The following is a 24,762-nucleotide window of genomic DNA, read 5'->3' as shown; positions in this document are numbered from 1 at the left end:
TGATGCACATCTACACAGATACACGATGCTCTGATGCACATCTACACAGATACACGATGCTCTGATGCACATTTACACAGATACATGATGCTCTGATGCACATTTACACAGAAACATGATGCTCTGATGCACATTTACACAGAAACATGATGCTCTGATGCACATTTACACAGAAACATGATGCTCTGATGCACATTTACATGGTGCTCTGATGCACATTTACACAGAAATATGAAGGTCTGATGCACATTTACACAGAAATATGGAGGTCTGATGCACATTTACACAGAAACATGATGCTCTGATGCACATTTACACAGATACATGGTGCTCTGATGCACATCTACACAGATACATGATGCTCTGATGCACATCAACACAGAAACATGATGCTCTGATGCACATTTACACAGAAACATGATGCTCTGATGCACATTTACACAGATACATGGTGCTCTGATGCACATCTACACAGATACATGATGCTCTGACGCACATCAACACAGAAACATGATGCTCTGATGCACATTTACACAGAAATCTTGAGCTCTGATGAGCATTTATACAGAAACACGTTGTTGTGAAGGAAGACGCTCATTCCAAAAGTAAAGCGTGAGCCCTGCCCTGGCTGCGACTGGGTGCCTGAGACCCGGGCGCACCACTGCTGGCTATGGCTGAGAACAACAATGGGAGAGCTGGCTCGTCGCTCTCTAGCAGCCACTCCTGGTCAGACCAGGCACCTGCGGAAGCACAAACGAAAAATATGCTGACCTAGTTATCCTTCGACAGCATGGGCAATAATTTGTGGTGCATCTGCAGTGTGGAAAAAGAAGCGAGAATAGGAGTCACGTGAATCGGAGGAGTCACGTGTCCGCTATCTCCTCCTGAAGTTTTCAGGAAGGGTTGCAGCGATGGAACAAGTCTGGTTGAGTTTGGGTTGGGGAGAAAAAAATTAAATAAATAATCGGGGATAAATTCTAAATTATGAACATTTATTAATTGTGCACAAACGTGGATCTCTAATGTATATTTATATGGCACTATCATATGCATGGTGCTCTGATTTATTCTTGTTGTCAGTGTAGGAACGTGTCATAATGTGCCACACCAAAGTACTCGTGTTCGTGATGTTTACCAATCCACTCTGAGAATGAACTGAACACACTGACTGCACAAAATTTTGCAGCACATGAAATGTCTGTATCTGGCCAATCTTTATAGCTTTAGCTTTACTTTGGCAAGTGGTGATGGCCATTTCCACAGCCATGCCCTCACAGATTCCCAGCATGAAACACACGGCTGGGAAACGGACTATGTACCGTGAACAGACCGTGAGTCACCAAGATAAACCATTTCAGGCCCCGGCTGACCTTGTGGCACAGAACCCACAGAACAACAAACAGAGGCAAATCGAGTCTGGTCAGAGAGAGAGTGAGAGAGAAGGGAGGGAGAGAGAAGGGGAAGAGAGAGGGAAGGGGGGTGGAGAGAGGGAGAGAGAGAAGAGGGGAGAGAGAGAGAGACAAAAGGGGAAGAGAGAGAGAGAAGGGGGAGGGAGAGACACAGAAAGTCTGTCTGTCTGTTTGCCTGTCTGTCTGTGGGGGGGGGGGTGTACTGTGTGCAGGTCTGTGGGTTTGTGTGAAACAGTGTGTGGGTGTGAGTGGGGGTGGCTGTGGGAGGGGGCTTTGGGTGCATATGGGAGTATTGCGAGGACAGGTTTGTTTTGCACAGAAACATCAGCGGGACCATAAACCTGCTGCTGCTCTGCTAGCAGCCGTCCTGCACTTGCTTCCCGTCACGGTCATTAAACTCTCTGGTATTTCCCTCAGCCAGATGCGTGGGCCACACTGATCGGAGAACCAAAGAGACTCCTCACCTCCCACAGCTGCTCCTACCTCCTCAACTCCCTCAGCTGCTCCTACCTCCTCAACTCCCTTACAGCTGCTCCTGCCTCCAACTCCCTTACAGCTGCTCCTACCTCCTCAAATCCCTCAGCTGGTCATACCTCCTCAACTCCCACAGCTGGTCCTACCTCCTCAACTCCCAAAGCTGCTCCTACTTCCTCAACTCCCTCAGCTGCTCCTACCTCCTCAACTCCCAAAGCTGGTCCTACCTCCAACTTCCTCAGCTGGTCCTACCTCCTCAACTCCCACAGCTGCTCCTACCTCCTCAACTCCCAAAGCTGGTCCTACCTCCAACTTCCTCAGTTGGTCCTACCTCCTCAACTCCCAAAGCTGGTCCTACCTCCTCAACTCCCACAGCTGGTCCTACCTCCTCAACTCCCACAGCTGGTCGTACCTCCTCAACTCCCAAAGCTGCTCCTACCTCCTCAACTCCCAAAGCTGGTCCTACTTCCTCAACTCCCTCAGCTGCTCCTACCTCCTCAACTCCCACAGCTGGGTCCTACCTCCTCAACTCCCACAGCTGGTCCTACCTCCTCAACTCCCTCAGCTGCTCCTACCTCCTCAAATCCCACAGCTGCTCCTACCTCCTCAACTTCCTCAGCTGCTCCTACCTCCTCAACTCCCAACAAAGACAAAATCAAAGATGGCTGAAAAGGTCATCTAAATCCTCACCAGTAGATGGGTAGATGAATGGATGGAAGGGACGTGGGATGGATGATGTTTGCACTTGGGCAGGCAGTCACGCTGAGACAGACATGAATCGGCAGGTACACCCTGTGTCCCCATACAGAGGGCAGGTAATGTGGAGCCTGTAACTGGAGATACTGACCCATGGTGGTGCTAAGCCATGGAGCCCAACAGACAGAGAACTGGTGACACGGGAAACAAAGGGGCCCAAAAGGAAACTGCTAAATTATCCAGACCTGTTTTTCACTTCTGAATTATTATACCCAACTTGAGTTGAGTCATTTCATAATTGTGGTATTTCTCACAATTGCATTTCACTTTCCAGATGGAAATACATTTTCAAACTGGCTGATCCCAAACAAAGTGTGACTGCACTTCCTGAGGTCACCCCCACACCCCACCCCCACCCCCACCCCAAAACACAGAAGGAACAGAGAAAGAGACGACAATCATGGTCACATGATTTTGTGTTTTGCTAAATTTGTTAGCTTGCCTTGCCCATATACTTTACCATTAAATCACGTGCCTTGCATCCAAAATCGTACAGAGGAGTGGTTCCAGTGGCATGCCCGGTGTTGTCGCTGTCCTGCGGTATACGCAAACCCGCACGACAAAGGCCGACGGGACCTTGTCGTACCTTATCTCACCTCGCCCCCGAGCGCGCCCGGCCGGTCGTAAGCGGCCAGAGCGCTGGTGATCGATGGGTCGTGTCGCCGTTTATCGCCGGCGGGCTTCAGAGGGGGGGGGGGACGAGGAAGCCGCATTCCTGGAGAGGACGTGAGGTTTACAAGCGGGCCCCGCCGCGCGACGGCACAGTAAATATCAGAGAAGTGTGCGGCGAGATCGGCGCCCCCGGCGAGCGGCGGCCTCCCCCAGCGCCCGTTAGACATTCTTCACTGACAGACAGAAAGGTTCCCACGGCAACGCAGGGGCCTTCTTGTAGGGCCGCTCTGAACAAGTTGCACAGAGCAGACCCGATTATGCTCGTACCCCATTAATACGCCTTACACTGCAAAAAAAACACCCTAAAATACAATGAAATACACCCCTAATGTAATTAAGACACTGCCCAAAAAAATGCACTGAAGACCTCAAAATTACATGCATGCACTGGTCAGCTCTCCAATATAAAAGAGCGATTTTTGAACCTCGTTATCTCTACAGTTTCAAAATCGATATAAATGCCATTTCACAGATGGACTACAATCGCAATGGGGTTGCCAAATACTGATTTTGGGTCAGCTACGTTACACCATTTGAGCATTAAAAATTCAAACTTTTTTGTGATTAATATGCACTTAGAGTCTAAATGTTGGAACCTGAATGAGCACTGCTGCTGTAACACGGTACAAGATTTATTTGAGCCAAAGTCAATGGATAATATACAGCATCCACTGGAGCACAAGACCCTCCTACTGCTAGTGGGGTTACCGGTGTTTCAGTTGCAATCGAGAATACCAGCATTAGTCCACGGCTGGGGAACACACACACACACACACAGTGTGCAACAGTCCACAACAGTGGTGGAGCCAGTCTCCAATTACAGCAGCACTGAGACTGAGCAAAAGCCAACTTCATTAGCAGACCAACCACCAAGCTTTTAGGCACTCCTGTGCTTCCATATACGAGCCTAACCCAATCACACGGTGCCTCTCGAACGCAGCCGGAAAGGAATGCACAAAAACAGGCGCGCGCATCCAGAGCAGGCGAGCCGTTCGCGGTTGTGAAATCAGTCATTTGTTCGAAACGCTCGCAGTTTCAGTCAAGACACGGGCAGCATTCCCACGGATAATTCTGACGTTTCGGCAGTCTGGAGCGAGCCGCCTTATGACTCAAAAGTTTGAGCCGAACCCAGAATCTGGTTCCCATACCTCATCCGCAAGGTTGTGCAAACAGTAGCCTGACAGGCCGCGGCTGCGGAGCTGGGCCCCATTACCGGGTGACGCGAGCGAGCTGTGGGGAACGTCCGAGCTCTCGGGGGGGGGGCTCACCGGAGCGCAGCTGGGACCTGCTTTTCTACCCCAAAACCGAGCCCTGCCTCCACGGGACAGGAAGATTCTGGGATACGTTAACGGTAGAGCAGAGGAACACATGGGAAGTAAAGCAGGTGAACACGCCAGAGGCCTGTGCTTTATGCACTGTTCTACACATCTCTCAAAGAGCAGGGAAGATCTAATCAGTCTGATCAAGACCCCAATAACCAAAGGCTTATTCTCCCCAGCAACTGCTCTCACACACAAAAAAAAATGCTTGCACTTGCCTGATGCCCTCACTTCTGGAGAATGTACCCTTCACCTCCATCTCACCCTCACCGGACGGAGTGTAGCACAGTGGGTAAGGAACTGGGCTTGTAACCGAAAGGTCGCAGGTTCGATTCCCGGGTAGGGCACTGCCGTTGTACCCTTGAGCAAGGTACTTAACCGAAATTGTATCCATTTATACAGCTGGATATATGCTGAAGCAATGTAAAAATGCTATGTAAAAAGTTGTGTAAGTTGCTCTGGATAAGAGCGTCTGCTAAATGCCTGTAATGTAATGTAATGTATTTGGACATGGGGTAGGGGGCTTCCTCAAGGCTCAACAATGAAATTTCAATTCATCTGGACACCAACTGCTCTGTACTGGATTGCACGGGACCCTCTTTTCTTTTTACAAGGGTACTACTACATTAATTTTCTTAACTCCCAACACGGTAGACCTCTCCTCCCAGTTCAACACTGACAGAAAGCATAATGCTAAAGAGTTTCCGTTTGCAGCCTCTGTGCAGCCCAGCTGGCTGTCATCTCACTCGTAAGCAGCCCACCAAACCTGCCGTAAAGAGATCTGGCTTCTCTTGGCATAGCCTAACCCCCTAACACCAGGTTCCTTTCGGTGTTTAAACAAGTATTGCAAAAAAAAACTGAACAGATGTTGAAACTCAGATGTATAAAACTGAAAGCGAAGCCATGAAGGCTTTCATTACTCCCTCTTGTTCTCTCATACCTTTACGATAATCCATTTTGAGAAGGCAGTGGTGACTTCGTTTTGGCGAGGGTTGCACTCGCAGTCAAACGTGAGGCTTACGAGGAGACCGTGCGGTTCACTTCGTTGGGCAGCGGACTCTGAACCCATAACAACCCCCCCCCCCCCCCCCCCCCCCCCCCCCCCCCCCCCCCCCCCCCGTGCAGCTGGGAGTTTGATCTCCTACCGCGGCACATTCTGTACCGTGATCTCATCTCTATGCACAGCCCGTGCTGCTTCCCCCTCTGTCTGTATAAGGTAAAGCAATCAGCCCTTCCATCTAAAAAAGAATGTTCAGAAAGGTTATTCCTCATACAGGAAGCCAGACTAGAGATAATTCAGGCGACAATCTCAGTATATGGCCTCTCCCTTCTTTCTGCTTGTAATTAAGAATGTGAACACAAAATGTATCAAATCTGCTCAGATTAGGCTACCTCAGACTGAAATACAGCATTGTGTCACCTATACACCTGTGTACAGGTGTAGGCCTATAGCAGGCGTAAAACCCCAGACTGGGGTCACAGTGGGCATGGGGGGGGGGGGGGGGTCAATTCTACATCACCCTCTCAGCTTAACACTGTACTTCGGAGCTCTGTAAAAACAACACAAAGACAGCTGTCCAGTTCCACAGCTTTCGTTACAGTCGAGTCGACAACAAAAAGGTAATTTTATAATGCGACCGGCATTAATGGAAAGAATTCATTTCTGTGGAAATCAAGCTTGCCAGATTTTTGAAGCATGATGTATAGCGCCAATTGTTCTGTCTCTCTCCTCAGGGGACAGAGGATATTTAGAGGTTATTGAATATAATGACCTACGAAGTATGAAACTGCAACACTACTAACTGCTAGCCTATATTGCACCATATGTCTTATGTTCCCTTCCCCCATAGAAAAGTTATATTTGCGGGTTTATAAGTTTTGAAGCATGCATCTGTTTAGAGGGTGGAACTGGTTGTTCCTAATAATGCTGACTCAAATTATCTAGGAAGCATGTGACCCCAACTTTGCTACATTTGTCTTTTTGTGGTGTTTTGGGAAAGGGAGTGAGAGACATTCACGTCCTTTCGGCATTTGGTGACCCCGCCCTTGCCCTAGCAAAACCTCTGAAGCGGCTCCACCCGCAAGCTACTTTGGTACACCCTCTACCCCCAGCACAACTGCTCTCAAAAAAAAAACAAAAAAAAAACAAAAAGGACTGCATCTCCCCAGCACAGCCGTGAGACGGACCACAATTCCCTCTGATTACATCATCCAACCGCCATTTTGTCATGCGTAATTGCAGAGAACAGGCTGTTTCTGAGTCACAGACTTATAGGTGTAAACAGAATTCTTCTTTACGAACAGTAAAAATGCTAATAACTTGCAAGGCAAGACATCCAGCGTACAACAGCAGTTCCCGAGCAGACAAAGGCAGCTATTTAGTCTACACTGAGGTGACTTTTTATTCTATAGTCAAGTGTGAAAGTGAGGAATGTCTGCAGGCAGTTTTGTCACAGGCCCCTGTTTCACATGACAGGAAAGTGAAAAGCCATGGCTGAGGTTGAGAGTGACTGTACTGAAGGACAATGAAGACACAAAATGGAGGACAGCGAGTCTGCCATCATCTCTGCAGACGGTGTTTCAGCAGAGCAGCTGTGTTTTTAGGAGTGAGACATGGAGCGCTGGGCTCCAAAGAGCGTTCGGGCCAAATGTGAGACACAGGGGGGCGGGGAGATGGTGGGGGTGCTGGAGTTAGGGGCGTGATGAACCCCACCTTTCACCACTGGGGAGGATGAAGTCATGGCGTGGGGGGGAAGAGGTAGAGAGACTGCAAGGAGCCTGTACGCTCTGCTCCATGCAGAGAGCGCTGAACTCTGGGTGTGCCCCCCAGCCCCAATTTTCTCCTAAACCTCCCAGTGTCATTTTCAAAAGAACCTTGCTCGTGTGAACACCTTATGACACAGACCTAAAGTGTGACCCCGAAAGTCAAATTATAATAATGACATTTAATAACGGTAACAGCAATGGCAGCAGAAGATTCCTTTTTACGATTGTGTCCAGATCACGATTATTAGACAAAGGTTTAAATATCTAAAAACAACACCTAGAACATCTCATCTTTACAAAGGGATATGATCAACTCCCCTAGCACACACAGAGACACACACACACGCACAATCCAAACAGGAATGGGGGTTGAACCGAGTCGGACATAAACCCCCCCCCTCAGAGAGGAGCAGGACTCAAGCTGTTAGCAGGGTGCATGCAGGTGGGGGTGGGGGTGGGGCAGGCTACGGTCTTCTCTGTTCAGTTTTAGTTTTAACTGTCGGGAACACATTCCTACTGTACCCCTCAACACAAATACAGAATTGCTATACTGCAAAATTTCAAAACAACTTGAGGAATTTTTTTTTAAAGTAACGAATAAATCTCTTATGGAGGTTATTATACGGCGCTTGCTCTACGTAAAGAAGTGCGGGGGGGGGGGGGGGGGTTCCTGTTCCAGGGCTGGCCTGAGTGAACTTTTCCCCCCACAGTTGATTAAACACAGGGCTGAGCTGACAGCTCAATCACTCCCCTCCAGAGACCAAAGCTCTGCTCTCCAAAATGAAAGAGGGCTCACATCTCCCCCCCTCTCTGGCCAACAGAGATTCAGACACAGAGGAGAGGACTTCAGCCGCCCATCCAAGGACACACGTCTCCATCAAATCAAATTTCTGTAATGTGGCTGACTGGCTTTGGTCTTATTGATGTTACTCTTCCTTTCATTAAAATGAAGATGATAGAAACTTGGGTCTGTATACTTGCAAAGTGAACTTCCAGTGAAGGAACGTGAGATGCTGCACTCATAAAGCATTTTCACACTTTCAGTGTAGACACTGAATTGTATTTCCTTCTGTCCATCTTATGTACACGTTAAACAATCTGGCAAATTTGCAGCGAATTTACCTTGCCAAATTGCTTTCACTGGAATCACGATACTCACGACACTGATCACTTAATTTTCCATATTTGCTGAAAGATTCCAACTCCTCATTGTTGCTTTCAGATCAAATATATTTTGGACTGGTAAAATATAGCCTACATTTTTTGTTTACTTTATTTAAAATGAACTATAAACTATGCTTATTTCCATTAGGCATATTGAACAAAATTGGAAAATTACACAACAGTTGCATGAACGCAGCATATGTTACTGAAAATACGACTAATGCGAGCTCAAATATTCTACAGATTATTCAATTTGGAAAGAAACTAAGACTCGTCTTATGGCCATTTCATTCACAAAATCGGGCTCTTAAGCATTAAAGCCTTTCGCGGACTATGAAACATTATGATTTTTCTTCGAAACGAGGATGGATCTAGGCATATCTCTGAGTTCAAGTGCAACGTCTCCAAAATGAAACCAGAGAGCTGTATCGGTGAAAGTAAAAATCAGTCATGTGTCCTCCTCAGCCAAGATGAAAAACTGCAATAATAATTCCTCAGCCAGTATTACAGTATTACTCAAAGAAGCACCATTTCTTACAACGTCAGCGAACAGATAAAAAAATCTGATTTATAAGAAATGTGTTCCTGGAAGAAGTGAGAACCTCTTCTTCCTCCAGCGCACAAACAAGTTTTGGACAGCGCGAGCAGAACCTGCAGCCGCACGCTGTAGACGGCTGTGATCCTGTTGGAGGCTGATGAACAGCATGGGCTGGGTACGGGGGAGTCACAGTAAATATGAAATCGCATCAGGGTGAAGATGCGGCTGGTGAGCTGCTCCCTCTGTACTTCCGAGGGGGTTTAAACTGCAGGTGGCACACGGGTATAAACCGCCAACCCGTTCGTTACGTTACGGGCATTTAGCAGATGGTAAAATTTCACACAAATATTTTGATAGCATTTACATTGCATCCATCATCACGGCTGGATGTATACCAAAGCAGTGCAGGTTAAAGTAACGGGTAAAATGTCAGTGTCCTTCCCGGGAATCGAACCTTTAGGTTACAAGACGGTAAACGGACTGCATTTATATAGCGCTTTTATCCAAAGCGCTTTACAACTGATGCCTCTCATTCGCCAGAGCAGTTAGGGGTTAGGTGTCTTGCTCAAGGACACTTCGACACGCCCAGGGTGGGGTTTGAACCGGCAACCCTCCGACTGCCAGACAATCGGTCTTACCTCCTGAGCTATGTCGCCCAATTCCTTACCCATTATACTACACTGCTGCCTTTCGACGAGCCTCAGGACTGTTTCACTCCCACGCGTCCTCTGCCCGTTGCTACGGCGCCTCACTGCAGGTCATTCGAACTGCCGTGTTCAGACCAGAGCACAGTGAGCTCCTAGCCTCCCAGTTCTGACGAGCAGGCGCTGCATGTCTGCATGGTGCCACGACTGCATGTTTTTGTCTCTGTGGCATGCAGAGGGAGAAAACCCCCCAGGTTCAAAAGCAGAAGTTATCTGCAGGATTTTGTTCCAATTACATGGATTTTGCTAGTTATAGCACAATTCTTCATCCAGGAGGTAGAACGAATTAGTGAAATCAGCTGGCTGAGATCATGGGGGAAAAACACACGGTAGGACTTTACACCTCTGGGGGAATGTGAGCATTCATGTTGCTGCTGCATCCTGTTATCTTCAATAGTTTTCTTGCAGCTTATCTGATGGTGAGGTCGTGCAGGGCCCAGCTGCTGGAACACTACACTGTGGGATACGTAGTCTCTCCGCTGAGTTCCGATTTTGTAAACCTTTTTTCTGGCTTGTCAAGGACATGGTCATAGCTTGTAGATGTGCTTACTGCAGGACCAAAGCAGGCTGAGAAAACGGCATCCTAATGACAGCTAACAAATAACCGTTAATATCACCGCTAAATTAAGAGACAAACTGCACTTTGTGTTCCAGGTTTAATGGAATCCCTTAAACAAAGCTAAAAATGGCGAACTCCAAATAAACAGGACTTCCGGGCTCCCAGTTTAGACAATCGTGCCTGAACCCTTTCACACGTCGATAGCACCATTTTCATACCCGTTATGAGACTGTTTACTTCACACAGAAGCTCAAATTACCAAGCTTTCCCCTGCTCTCTGACTGGCCCAGAGGGCCACTGCTAATGTGAATCCACACACAGTACCAGGGAGCCGAGATGGACCTCCTAAGCCGACAGTCTCAGACTTTTGTCAAATAAATGAAAACGAGAGTACTCCATGGACGCGTGTCCAGAAGGAAGAATCCTGAATTCACAGATTGAAAAACGAGATCCTGGCCACTGGAGACTCTCAGTGAGGTACCCGTCTCCCAAACCAGAGAGCGCAGGCATCCGGGGCTGCGTAATGACTTACACATGGGGCCGTGAGCAGAAGCTGTATCAGCCTCTTCTGTCCCGCGCCAAGCTAACTCTGTTCGGCGCGCGGCATTAAGTCTATTTGAAGGTGTAGCGTTAACACTACTCAACGTGCCGTTTCAGTTTTACCGGCGGCAGTTTGAAAGTGCTCGAAATGATCATCGCCCTTCTAAAAAAAAAAAAGGTTGATATACTTTACAATTGTCACATATAAAAAAGAGCAATGAAGAACCAGAAAACAAAGACAAAACACTGAGGCTGTTATTTTGGTTTGCATTGTTATAGGTTGGTATATGATGTTATGGTAACGCAATATTTGAACTTCATGACATAAACCCTCATTGAATACCTGCCATTACCAGCCTTGACAGCATTTTACAGATTATAACAACCGTCAGAACAGTACCATAAAATAATTCTGCTTTATGAAATTCACCACATACATTAAAATATAACGTCATGGTTATGACACTGCTATGTGAGTTGTACTTCAACTTGAAATTGTCAACTGTCATAAATACTGTATTATCCAGCACAAGACAATACAATGTCTTCATCTTACCATCAGCCAATGAAGCCTGTCTGTATGATAAACCTCTCTCAGGCACCAGAACTACTCGAACAGTAGATTTCCAAATATGAAATTATTTCATTAGCATGCTTAAATAAAGCAAACTGAACAACAAAAAATGTATTTTCCTTTCTATAATTAGGCTATGGAAAAATTCAATTTTTCTCTTAAATGACATCAAAGAAAAGACTTATTTTGACTATAGGCGGCCACGGATGTGCACTCCTAAAGTCTAGTCAGTATAGAAGATGAAAACACAGATTAAAAAGTCCAGTGTTTCCATTATAATAGTCTGAGGTTAGTCACAATGTTTGTATTTCAAAGGTGCACTGATAGCCTAGCTCCCTTTGAAACTTCATAGATAGCAATCCCACATCCCCTCCCCCCTCCCCTTGACAGATTCTGGTATACCTAATGGTGTTCACGACATGTCCAATTACACATGACAAACTGTACTGGATCTACGGGGTAAAATAAATAAATAAAGAGGAAAGGGTGGATAAATTATATTATACGGTTTACTTTGTCTAAAGCACATTTTTGTCCTTATTCGTGCTGGTAGAAGATTAAATAACAAACTTCCGCGCTGACGTCCCAAAAAAAAAAAAAAAAAGAGTGAAGCCTCTTCCTGCCGAGTGGGGGTATATCCCCGAATAAAACCGTTCTCGCGCACTGCGCTCGTTCTAGTCAGATAGGCTCCGCGACGGGGGCCAGTCAGTCCGGAACGCAGCTGGAGTAAACATTTGGGAAAGACCAACAAGTCAGCCTCCGCTAAAAATAAAATTAAATAAAATAAACTGCTCCGTTTCTTTTCATATATACATTTCATTTGTCGGGGACAGAATTGGCAACACAAGCCGAAAGATACAGCGCCCCAAAACAGGCTCTCCTTAAAAAGACTTCGAAATGACCGGTAGCCCATTAACAGGGCTACTAGTTGCGCTCTGCATCTGTAGTAGTGTCCACTGTATGCCGAAGGTCCTGGGCAGAGACAAACGCCAGGCTCAGCATCAGATTTATCCTCATTTTGACGATGCGTCATCTGCCCAACGAATTCAAGGTAAGTTTACCACGATACAGTCGCGTGCAATTCTGGAATCACAATTTTGACTATTTCATTAACAGCTTACTGTACCCGTTTCGTTTTAACTATTTGGACGTCCAACATATATTCTGGATGCTACTTAGCGCTGTGAATGCGCATTTGATGAATCGGTTCGTTGTTTTATGTGCCTTAACTGGTGACATAACGCTGATTGCATTTTAATGCACGCGCACATTTCCGCAGCCCAGAAGGTTCCATTATCATAGCACAGCATATAATTATGAAACTTTGTAGATAGCAGATAATCGATGATAAACCAGTCTTTTTCCCATTGATGTTTACTCAAGATAGAGTTTACTAAAATAAAACTATATTGCTGCCAATATGCAGTAGTGGAGTAGTCTATGTCTCTTCCCCCTAGACAACTGCGTTGAGAACGGTCGGTATTATCGAGTGAATGATCAGTGGGAGCGGTCCTATCTGGGGGGCACATTAATCTGCACTTGTCACGGAGCAGCCGGAACTAAATGTAAAACAAAGCCTGAAGGTGAGTTTGGATTTTCACTGGTGTAATGTCAAGATGGAGCATAGTTTGGTGGTTTCACCCTTCAATTTCTCAATATCTTCTCAGTAATGTATTCGCCAACAGCTTTAAACATAGCACCATGGGGAATACATCGGTTAATTATTTTGTGTAAAATATCGATAATTGATAAGTTATTCGCAAGTCAATTTGGAATTACCAGGTAAAGTAGCCTACTTCGCGCTTGTTACGATCACTTCGTGCTTCTTGAGAACTCTGCTTTGTTACCTATTCTACCAGAGTAGTAGTGCATTTTAGCAAATATGAACAGTGTAACCATTGTTGTACGTGTTCTGCAGCCGAGGAGACTTGTTACGATAAAATAAACGCACGATCGTATCGGGTTGGGGAAACCTACGAGCGCCCAAAGGATGGGATGATCTGGGACTGCACGTGCATCGGCTCCGGTCGGGGTAAAATCAGCTGCACGATTGCAAGTGAGTGGGTCAATTAAATGTCTCCAGTAGTGTCTTATCTACGTTTGAACTACCACGGGGAAATATGCGTGCACTAAATTCACTTTGATGTGGCGCAAACTCCCCCAGACCGCTGTCACGAGGGAGGCCAGTCGTATAAGATTGGGGACACTTGGAGGAGACCGCACGACACCGGAAGCTACATGCTGGAGTGCGTCTGCCTGGGGAACGGCAAAGGGGAGTGGACCTGCAAGCCTGTAGGTGAGAAAGCTGGCGAAGGGGTGACCTTCCTCCTGCATCTTGAAAAGCGGCCCTGAGTTAGGCTCTAAAGCAGATTTTTGCTCAGAAAAATCAGGGTCCTGCCGACTATTTGACATCGCTTTAAACATTGACAGAACAGTGTTCCCATTTATCCCAAATCTGGCCACTATTCAAACAAAAGACCTGATGCAATGTTTGACCAGCAGTAAGAGTCTGTCACAATCACATTTTCCTGGAAGAGTATTTTGTCCTCCATCAGACCAGCATGGAGGCGTGCTGCTGTTGAACTGTGTGAACGCAACCTCTCCCTTCTCTGTAGCGGAGCGTTGCTATGACAACACCGCGGGCATGTCCTACGTGGTGGGCGAGACCTGGGAGAAGCCGTACCAGGGCTGGATGATGGTGGACTGCACCTGCCTGGGGGAGGGAAGTGGCCGCATCACCTGCACATCCAGAAGTGAGTCCCCCTACCTGGGCCAGGCTCCACTCCCCATGCTCTTTATATACACAGCCTCCTGACCACACCCCTTTACAAATGCACACACACAGCTACCTGCTGGCCACACCCCTTTACAAACACACACACACAGCTACCTGCTGGCCACACCCCTTTACAAATATCCAGTTACCTGAAGGCCCCTCCTCATTTTTCATCATTCCTTAAAGCAAGAGGAGCAGAGATCCTTCTAAAGGGCACAGACTTACTCAGAGGCATAGTGATGCTGAAAGCCTTCACTTCAATTGGAGGGCCCATTTTCATTCTTTACCACAGAGAGTCGGCATGGAAAAAAAATCTTTCTTAAAACCGATTTAACACACATAGTCTTCTAATAAAAAGCTTTTTTTAAACAGCTCTTTGGAAGGAAAGACAGGATTTCAGGTTCGAATGCCGTTGTTTTTCTTTGGTTTAATGATTGATCTGCTCCGGTGAATTCTTTTTAATGTTGCAGACTTTGGCAGAAGTCTTCACATGTCCTGCCAGATGTCTTGCATTATCCCGTAACTACTTTCAGTCCACGCCTTACTGACATCATGGCCTTCAATTTTCTGTGTGTCTGCGTGTGTGTGTGTGTGTGTGCGTATGCGCGTGTGTGTGTGCAGAGGGGAGGGCATCGTCTGCAGCTGCACTGGAGCAGCAGGAGGAGAACGAAGGCATATTTCAGCCCTTCTGAAAGATCATTTTCGGGTCCCGCAGAGGTTTAAAGCTGAGCCACAGAGTGCACGACCCCCTCAGAACAGAAAACATTCTGTCCAGTAGGAAAGCAATGATGCGGAGCCGGCGAATGGAACCAGAAACTATTCAGAGCAGTTGTGCCATTTAAACGGCCTCAGCTAACGGCCTGTTGGCTAGCGTCCTGTTAAATGGATGGTAAATGGACTGCTTTTATATAGCGCTTTTATCCAAAGCGCTTTACAATTGATGCCTCTCATTCGCCAGAGCAGTTAGGGGTTAGGTGTCTTGCTCAGGGACACTTCGACATGCCCAGGGCGGGGTTTGAACCGGCAACCCTCCGACTGCCAGACAATCGGTCTTACCTCCTGAGCTATGTCGCCCCTGTTGCGATGACATCGCTCTCTCGCGCCGTGTCCCCCGCAGACCGCTGTAATGACCAGGACACGCGGACCTCGTACCGCATCGGAGACACGTGGAGCAAGACGGACGCGCGCGGGAACGTCCTGCAGTGCCTGTGCACGGGGAACGGCCGCGGCGAGTGGAAGTGCGAGAGACACGCCTCCCTGCACACCAACAGCGTGGGTGAGGCCCTCATCAGCCTGTACCACACACCTACACCTGGACCACGTACACCTACACCTGTACCACACACCTACACCTGAACCACAACAGCATACCTACACCTGGACCACGTACACCTACACCTGAACCACGTACACCTACACCTGAACTACGACATCATACCTACACCTGGACCACGTACACCTACACCTGAACCACGACAGCATACCTACACCTGGACCACGTACACCTACACCTGGACCACGACAGCATACCTACACCTGAACCACGAACACCTACACCTGGACCACGTACACCTACACCTGGACCACGTACACCTACACCTGAACCACGTACACCTACACCTGAACCACGTACACCTACACCTGAACCACGACAGCATACCTACACCTGGACCACGTACACCTACACCTGAACCACGACAGCATACCTACACCTATACCACGACAGTATACCTACACCTGGACCATGCACACCTACACCTGAACTACGACAGCAGACCTACACCTGGACCACGTACACCTACACCTGAACCTGAACCACGACAGCATACCTACACCTATACCACGACAGCATACCTACACCTGGACCATGTACACCTACACCTGAACTATGACAGCAGACCTACACCTGGACCACGTACACCTACACCTGAACCTGAACCACGACAGCATACCTACACCTGGACCATGTACACCTACACCTGAACCACGACAGCATACCTACACCTGGACCACGTACACCTACACCTGAACCACGACAGCACACCTACACCTGAACCACGACAGCATACCTACACCTGAACCACGACAGCATACCTACACCTATACCACGACAGCATACCTACACCTGAACCACGACAGCAGACCTACACCTGGACCACGTACACCTACACCTGAACTACGACAGCAGGCCTACACCTGGACCACGTACACCTACACCTGAACCTGAACCACGACAGCATACCTACACCTGGACCACGTACACCTACACCTGAACTGTGTGCACTACACACAGTAAAAACTACACGTCTGCCGTTTGATGGTGAAGTGTAAATGGTTCTGCTGTGTGAAATGCAGGCACTGGATCTCGCGTTGTGACCAGCATCCAGCCGGCAGTGTTCCAGCCCCTGCCCCACCCCGAGCCCCCCTTGGAGGGCGCCTGCAAGACGGACTCGGGCGTGGCCTACTCCCTGGGCATGCGCTGGGTCAGGACCCAGGGCAGCAAGCAGATGCTGTGCACCTGCCTGGGCAACGGCGTCAGCTGCGAGGAGTGGGGTCAGTGCTCAGAAAGTTGACCTTTGACCTCTACTGCCTTTCAACCGCTCATTTACTGAGCATCACACAACCGCATATTTTGATGCCGAGCAACAGGTGTGTGGTTCTTCAGTAAGAGACGACGGGTATCTACTTCCCGCTCCCGTCTGCTGTCTGTCCTGGCCCCTCGCTGGTGGAATGACCTCCCCGTGACGGTCAGAACAGCAGAGAATCTCACCACTTTCAAACGCAGACTGAAGACTCATCTCTTCAGGCTGCACCTCTCCCCACCCCTCCCTAGCCTATAGTTCAGCTCACTGTACCTAGCTAGGATAATTTGATTATGTTAGTGTATCTGGCAGGATTGTTTTTGTCTGATTAGGTGTGATTAGATGTGATTCCAGTGCTAGTTTGTACTTGGTAGGATTCTTGTTTGCTGAACAGGTTACTCCACAGGGTTGGAGTCCTGATCGATGTGGTCACTTCTGGCACTACGATCCTTACTTCACTCTAGTGTTTCTTTTGCACCTCTACATCATGAACCTATGCACTTGTTGTACGTCGCTCTGGATAAGAGCGTCTGCTAAATGCCTGTAATGTAATGTAATGTATCTCTCATGCAGACGGGCACACGCAGGTGTACGGGGGGAACTCCAACGGGCAGCCCTGCGTTTTCCCCTTCGTCTCGAGCGGGAAGACGTACTACTCCTGCACCGCGGAGGGCCGCGGCGACGGGCTGCAGTGGTGCAGCACCACCTCCAACCACGACGCCGAGAAGCAGTACTCCTTCTGCACCTCCAAGAACGGTGAGCCCCGGGGCACGCCCACAGGAGGGGAGGGGCACTCACAGGCGGGGAGGAGCGCTCACAGAAATGGAGGAGCCCTCACAGTCGGGGAGGAGTGCTCACAGTAATGCTCAGAGAACACACTGAGCAAAATGCATTTTCAGACCGGAATACAAGCAGAATGGTAGCTAGTTTTATTTGCTTGTCTAATATGTTTATTATGCAAATGTATTTTTCCTGGAAGTGCCTGGAATTACTGATCGGAGAATGAGGTTTCATTTTCCCCAATATTGGGTGGAGCTACAATGAGCTTATCAGTCATTGTTCATTTTCAACCAGTCAGATCAGCTGTGGTCTCCAGAACAAAACAAACTGACTGGTTCACATCAGCAATACACCGATAGCATGTGGTTGCTCCACTTATTTTTGGTTTCTTGACGCCTCTTCCCATCATGGCTACACACCGGAGCGACTGCAGTGCGTTACTAACACTGCCTCTTGTGCTTCCTAGCAGCGGTGCTCGTGACCACCAGAGGAGGCAACTCCAACGGGGCGCTGTGCCAGTTCCCCTTTCTGTACAACGGGCGCAACTACACCGAGTGCACCACGGACGGGCGACAGGACGGCATGAAGTGGTGCGGCACCACCACCGACTACGACAGCGAGAAGCGCTTCGGCTTCTGCCCCATGGCCGGTGAGGCTCCCACTGTCCTGCTTTCTCTCTCTCTCTCTCTCTCCCCTCCGTTCTTTCTCCTTCTGTCTCTCTCTCAGAGGAGGAGGAGGAGAGAGAGGAGGATGTGTTAAGGAGGAAGTGATGTTCCTGTTTGTTTATGATTATAATCGGCAAGAACTGATTTTCAGAAAGTATGTTTATAAACAGAGGCAGAGGGACTGGGCATGTCGAAAGCGCACCCCTATGAGAGCTTAGGCACACCGACAGCACGAGAGAATGTTCAGCGATGAAGCCAAATGCTAGTAGGACAAAGACATTTTGGGGCCCCGAAAATCAGTGTTCCCTAAATAATTAACAAAAATCAGGACAGGCCTGACCACTGTAGCCTAAAACAGCAGGGATTCTACTGTCAATCAAAGGGTTTTCATGCGACAGACATGATTTGAGAAGGTCGGAGGGCAGGGCGTGGGGCGATGTGTAGATTTTCACTAGGTGCCGTTATTTTATCGGGTGTGGTTACGGTTTTTGGAGAGCGAGGCATTGATGAGCCTGTGAAAGTGTTTCATTAAAGAACCGGCGGTGCAGATCTTTAGCGTGCCTGAGCAAGTGGGGCAGAATTAGCCTGAGAAGCCGCGCGGGGTACTGCGGCTACCAGAGGCAGTAATTACTCCAGCCCCGGGGCTGAGGGGTGGGGGGGTGGGTGCGGGGGGGCTCTGACCGTGGGGAGCGGCCCCTTTGGAGACCGCGGGGACAGACTGGCGGCGGTCCAGAGGCCGCCTGGCCGCCAGCACGTCCGCCCCTGCCCCAGAACGCCACCGTCACCGCTGTTAACCGTTTCAAAACACCCCTCAACCCCAGAAATTCAACCCCCACTTAACAATCTCATGTTTTTCCTTTAAGTTATTGGAGTGTTTACAAGTTGGTTTCCATAAGCTGAGCCTTAACTAAAGGCTCAGCACCTCGAACTAAACTAAAAGGAATACAGAATGACAAGTGGATTGGCAGGGAGGGCAGGCCCACGGCTACTCCCAGGCTTGGTCAGGACTATCAGGGCAGTGTTAGCATTGAAGACTCTACAACACTGTGCTTTCTCTCTGCAAATGAATTTATCAGTGTTCATTTTGTTCCTGATTAAGAGCACTTCTACGTTATATTTTATTATACTCATTTTCTAGGCAAAGGGCATTCCATTTTAAATCGTTAAAAGTTTTACTGCTCCAAAAGTGAACTAAAGACTGTGATCTTTTATAGCACATGACTCTGCTCAGAGGAAATGAACTAGTTCATTTGTTCCGTTATGCACACAATTCTGCCCCAGAAGTGAATTCACTCCTCTTTGTATTTTAGTGTCTGAATCCCTGTTCTGAAAGTGAATGCGCCACTGTGATTCGTTTACACTGCGTCACGTGACTCGCCGCTGTGTGCCCGCAGCCCACGAGGAGGTGTGCACAACCAGCGAGGGGGTCATGTACCGCGTGGGCGACCAGTGGGACAAGCGGCACGACGTGCTGGGTCACATGATGCGCTGCACCTGCACGGGGAACGGGCGGGGCGAGTGGACCTGCATCGCCTACTCCCAGCTGAGAGGTGAGATCCGAGTGGGAGACCTCATCACCTGACCGCATACGAACCGCTGTTCGTCGGTCCACCATTTTAAAACAAAAATGCTACAGTTGGGTCCCTCCAATCTGATGTCTTCAGATATCGAAGCGACACATTAAAGACTCATGAATTGCCATAAAAAAAAATTATAAATGTTGCTGTAAATCAATTGTACGATCTTAGGGATGCTTAATCTTCAAAAGGACAAATGTGAATAATTATGGTTAACGAAACAGGAATAAAATAGGTTGTTATACTTAAGTGTACTTGTAAAAACGTCCTAACTGATCAGCTATACCAGGGGTGGCCAACCCAGGTCCTGGAGAGCCACAGGGTCTGCTGGTTTTTTACTTTGCACTTAATTGATTAATTATAGCAGTTGATTACACAGTTAACTCACCTCACCTGGTTTCTTCAGTCTAAGTGGTTGCTGTATTTAAGGTGAAAACAAAAACCAGCAGACCCTGCGGCTCCCCAGGACCAGGGTTGGCCACCCCTGAGCTATACTGTCATCAAAAAATAGGGACAAAATACTGTTCTGGAAGGCTGCTGGATAAGACCAAAAACACAAAGACATAGCCTACATTTCTTGAGGGCAGGCAGGCAGTCAAGTTTTGTTTTTGTTTTCTTCTGCTTCATTGTGACATCATTTCCTGTTCTCCATTTTGTGGCAGACCAGTGCATTGTGGACGGGCTGACCTACGAGGTGAATCACACCTTCACTAAGCGGCACGATGAGGGCTACATGATGAACTGCACTTGCTTTGGCCAGGGGCGGGGCCGCTGGAAGTGTGACGCCATTGGTGAGAACCCAGCCGCACCCTTCCCTTCAAACGGCCCCCACTGACCAATCGCAGGCCACAGTGTGGACCTTACCCTCTATACTGCACTATTAAAGCCCTTTGATTGCTGAGATCGATGCGTAGCTCATGGTCTTTGCTTACTGAAAATCCTCAAATACATGGAAACTCTTTCACCTTCTGAACACATTTCATGGCTTTGCAAATACAAAGTGTAGCCCCTTTGGTAAATGGTAAATGGTAAATGGACTGCATTTATATAGCGCTTTTATCCAAAGCGCTTTACAATTGATAGCTCTCATTCGCCAGAGCAGTTGGGGGGTTAGGTGTCTTGCTCAAGGACACTTCAACACGCCCAGGGCGGGGTTTGAACTGGCAACCCTCCGATTGCCAGACAATCGGTCTTACCTCCTGAGCTATGTCGCCCCATTTGTGACACATGCCCTTAAATATACATTTCCTGGGAAGGCATCATGGAAAGAGACCAGTAGCTGGGGTGAGGATTCTCTGCAAGAAAAATGAGTGGTATATCATAATACAATACAGTAACAAACAGTCATTAAGCAACGTATAGCAATGCATAATAGTATGACTTAGCGTGTAATGATTCAACGTCTGTGCTCAGACCAATGCCAGGAGCCGGACACCAAAGCGTTCTACCAGATCGGCGAGACCTGGGACAAGCACATTCAGGCCATCCGCTACCGGTGCACGTGCTACGGCAACGGCATCGGGGAGCTGAGCTGCGAGCCGCAGAACTACCCAGGTGAGCGCGCCGCCGCCGACCGCGTGACCGCCCGCTGCGCTCTGACTGGGCCTCTGCTTTCCGTCTCTCCGCCGCTGTGCGTGCGTGGTCTCGGGCTGAGGGCACCGGTGCCGTGAGGCACGCTGTCTGGCCCGGATAAAGAGCTGGTTAGAGGTGGCGGACGCCAGGCTGTGGCACATCACTGGGCTATGGGCACAGCCTGAGGAAGATCATTCTGCTACTAAGTGCAGAATGAGCTTTGACTGAGGCTATTAGCTAGCTAGCTAACTATTAGCAGCTTATTTGTTCTTTAAAACTCGCTTCCAGATTCAGCAGTGCAGCGCTAAAAGGGGAATTAGCCTAAGTGTCGGATTAATGGCTCAGAATCCCAGGGTTGAGCCCCACCCTCATCTGATGGTGGCTTCTGTGCAGAGGAACAGTGGTACACATCTGTTCAGTTCTTCCTGTTCCTGGTTCCTGGCTCCCTCTCTTCCTCCTCTTTATCTCACTCTCTCTCAGCCCCGTAATTAAGAATGAGGTGAAGCGGTGCCAGCAGAGGTGCTGCTGTTCTTATCTGCTCCGGATGCTTGTTTGTATCCACCCTTCTTGACGCTTGTTCTTGATGTAGAGTGCCCCCTGTGGCAGGGCAGAGAAATGCAGGTCAGATATGTGTTCAAAGCAGCTACACTGCGGAGTGCCCTGTGTGAATCACGAGGTACAGTGCGCCAGTTTCCTTTGAGGCGACTGGATCTTTTTCTAAGCAGTTGCTTGTGTTTTACTCGCCGAGGTGCCACGTTTTGTGCAGAGTATCCTTCAAACTAAATGTGCACTCAGTCCGTATTGTCAAATTCATTGTAGCATATATAGTGCTTCCCAAGGTTAGCCAGTTCAGTTGCGTCGAAAAACCTGCTGAAAAAACGTAAAGAAAGGGGGAAATGCAAAAGCCACCGCCCTTCTGTTTCCCGAGCACGAGCAGAACCCCCCACCCCACAAACCTGTTTCAGTTTTACACTGGCTATAGGGGGAGAATGTGGCTTTTTTTTTCTTTATTTATTTCTTTCTTTCTTTTTTTAGTGGAGGGTCCCCCACGCCTAATCCCTCCCTGCCCTAAATGGCATGCAGCTGTTGGATTAGGCGTCTGGGAATCCGTGAGAGAGGGTGGAAGGCAACGCTTGAATAAGTGAGACTTAAACACTGTATAGAATCCACCTGGCCTGTGGGCTTCTCATGGCTGTAATTGGGAGAAATTGAGACCAGATTGCAGTGGAGGGGGGGGCCTGGGGCAGCCTGCAGTGGCGGAGGGGGGCAGCCCTGCCCTAGCCCTGCCCTACCTCCCACCCCCCCACCCCCCCCCCCCCATCTGTGTTCTGTGGACAGGGCATGAGCTCATGGGCTCCAGTCTAATGGGACTCCATGGTTCTCTGTTGCAGTCATTTTGGTAATTTTTTTTCTTAGTCTCCCGCTGCTAAGCCATATCATTGCAGCTGCTTTTGCAGCATTCGTTTGAAATTGCTCGGGTGTGACTGAAATTACCCTGACTTGGACTCAAGGTGACTGTTGATTTGGTGCAGTTATATAGTGCAGTGTAAGGAATTGTAGGGTAAGGAAATGTATTCATTCGCTAGTGCAGCAGAGTAGCATGAATAACACAGTCAGAGCAAACCACAGTATCATAATGCTGCTACCTTTAGTGCAGTGTTGCATAGTCCAGTACAGTATCACACTGCATAGCATAATGGAGCATAGTTAAGCACAGTGTAGCATAGTCCAGTACAGTATCACACTGCATAGCATAATGTAGCATAGTTAAGCACAGTGTAGCATAGTCCAGTACAGTATCACCCTGCATAGCATAGTTAAGCACAGTGTAGCATAATCCAGTACAGTATCACACTGCATAGCATAATGTAGCATAGTTAAGCACAGTGTAGCATAATCCAGTACAGTATCACACTGCATAGCCTAGCATAAGGTAGCATAGTTAAGCACAGTGTAGCATAGCCCAGTACAGTATCACACTGCATAGCATAATGTAGCATAGTTAAGCACAGTGTAGCATAATCCAGTACAGTATCACACTGCATAGCGTAGCATAATGTAGCACAGTTAAGCACAGTGTAGCACAGCATAGTAGTGGTCTCTATTTCTCATCCATTCTTTGTATTTGAATGGCTGTTTTCCATTTTGAAAGACGATACTTTTGACGATACTATTTTGAAAGTCCTCACCAAGGCAGTGCGTGAAAATTCACTCCCCCCTCCCTGACCCCCAGGTGGCCCGGTCCAGGTGATCATCACCGAGGCTGGAAACCAGCCCAACTCCCACCCCATCCAGTGGAACACCTCCCCCTCCACCCACATCGTCCAGTACATCCTCAAGTGGAGAATGGTGAGCTGGCTGTCCCCTCCCCTCTCAGGTCCCTCAGGCCTCTTCTCCTCCTCCCCCATCCCTCCCTTCCTCTGAATGTGTTTGAACATTTTTTAGCAAATATTTGTCAGGCTGAAATATTGTAGTTGTACACAACTACACAAAATCGTGTTTATGTGGTGGTCTTGCGTGAAGTAAAATAAAGTAGAAAGGGCAGTAAAGTACAAAGTTCAAAACCATCAGTCCAAAAACAATTCAACAGCAAGCGGGAAATGACACACGCGAGATGACGCGCGCAAGCATTCTTCCCTCTTAATGCGAAACGGCACACATTCTCGGCAAGAGCTTTGGAATTTTTTTATTTCGAAATGGACACGGGGCTGACCAACGCAGGGGTTGCGCAAACAAACTACTGGGAACATTTGCGTAAACAAGAGACAAGAGAGCAGGAACCACCGCTGGTAGCCTGAACACACAAAGCCTGGAGTCACTGACCCAGAGTGCTAAGGCATTAACACACACCAGCTGAACCAGGTCAGACTCGCTGCAGAGATCTTAAATTGCACTCCGGATCACAGATTTGATGCTTAAGGTTTGTTTCATAATGAAACAACAGTGAGTTCCCGTCGCCAAAGTTCTTTGGGGTCGGTGAATTTACAGACGACTTTAATGATATAAACAGTGACAGTAAGAGTAAGTGGCCGTTTAGGCAAGACCAGGATTCCACAAACAAAGCTCAAGAGGCTCCTTTAATAAAGATCTCAGACTCCAGACTGAGTGCAGTGATTCAGCGTATCTGTGCGAGCTGCTTCTACCAACGACAGTTCATCTGCACTCATCTATTACATTACATTACAGGCATTTAGCAGACGCTCTAATCCAGGGCGACTTACACAACTTTTTACATAGCATTTTTACATTGTATCCATTTATACATATATACCGAAGCAATTCCGGTTAAGTACCTTGCTCAAGGGTACAACGGCAGTGTCCTTACCTGGGAATCG

At 48.2% G+C, this 24,762-nt stretch overlaps 2 protein-coding genes across 4 annotated transcripts in view; one reads left to right on the top strand and one right to left on the bottom strand.

The window, feature by feature from the left end:
• The window catches only part of cpo (carboxypeptidase O), a 79,239-nt gene that overhangs the window by 30,029 nt on the left and 24,448 nt on the right, over positions 1-24,762 (bottom strand). The window contains exon 1 of one of the 2 annotated variants that reach the window (XM_035392611.1): positions 11,458-11,646. The exons of the other annotated variant lie outside the window; for it this stretch is intronic. The gene's annotated coding sequence lies outside the window, so the exon portion shown is untranslated. Of the gene's footprint in view, positions 1-11,457; positions 11,647-24,762 lie in introns of those variants that run through there. 2 annotated transcript variants of the gene reach the window in all.
• LOC118213617 (fibronectin-like) overlaps positions 12,133-24,762 on the top strand; it is a 39,196-nt gene continuing 26,566 nt past the window's right edge. For both annotated transcript variants that reach the window (XR_004762474.1, XM_035392604.1), the window contains exons 1-13: positions 12,133-12,526; positions 12,933-13,058; positions 13,394-13,531; positions 13,640-13,771; positions 14,091-14,228; positions 15,369-15,527; positions 16,607-16,804; positions 17,407-17,589; positions 18,083-18,262; positions 19,673-19,828; positions 20,518-20,646; positions 21,269-21,409; positions 23,661-23,776. Coding sequence is in view for 1 of the 2 variants with exons in the window: in XM_035392604.1 (XP_035248495.1) it covers positions 12,373-12,526; positions 12,933-13,058; positions 13,394-13,531; positions 13,640-13,771; positions 14,091-14,228; positions 15,369-15,527; positions 16,607-16,804; positions 17,407-17,589; positions 18,083-18,262; positions 19,673-19,828; positions 20,518-20,646; positions 21,269-21,409; positions 23,661-23,776 (1,950 nt within the window). In the remaining variant the exon portion in view is untranslated. The remainder of the gene's footprint in view (positions 12,527-12,932; positions 13,059-13,393; positions 13,532-13,639; positions 13,772-14,090; positions 14,229-15,368; positions 15,528-16,606; positions 16,805-17,406; positions 17,590-18,082; positions 18,263-19,672; positions 19,829-20,517; positions 20,647-21,268; positions 21,410-23,660; positions 23,777-24,762) is intronic.

The sequence above is a fragment of the Anguilla anguilla genome, chromosome 15 (genome assembly GCF_013347855.1).
Source record: "Anguilla anguilla isolate fAngAng1 chromosome 15, fAngAng1.pri, whole genome shotgun sequence".
Taxonomy (NCBI): domain Eukaryota; kingdom Metazoa; phylum Chordata; class Actinopteri; order Anguilliformes; family Anguillidae; genus Anguilla; species Anguilla anguilla.
This window is presented reverse-complemented; position numbering and strand designations above follow the sequence as displayed.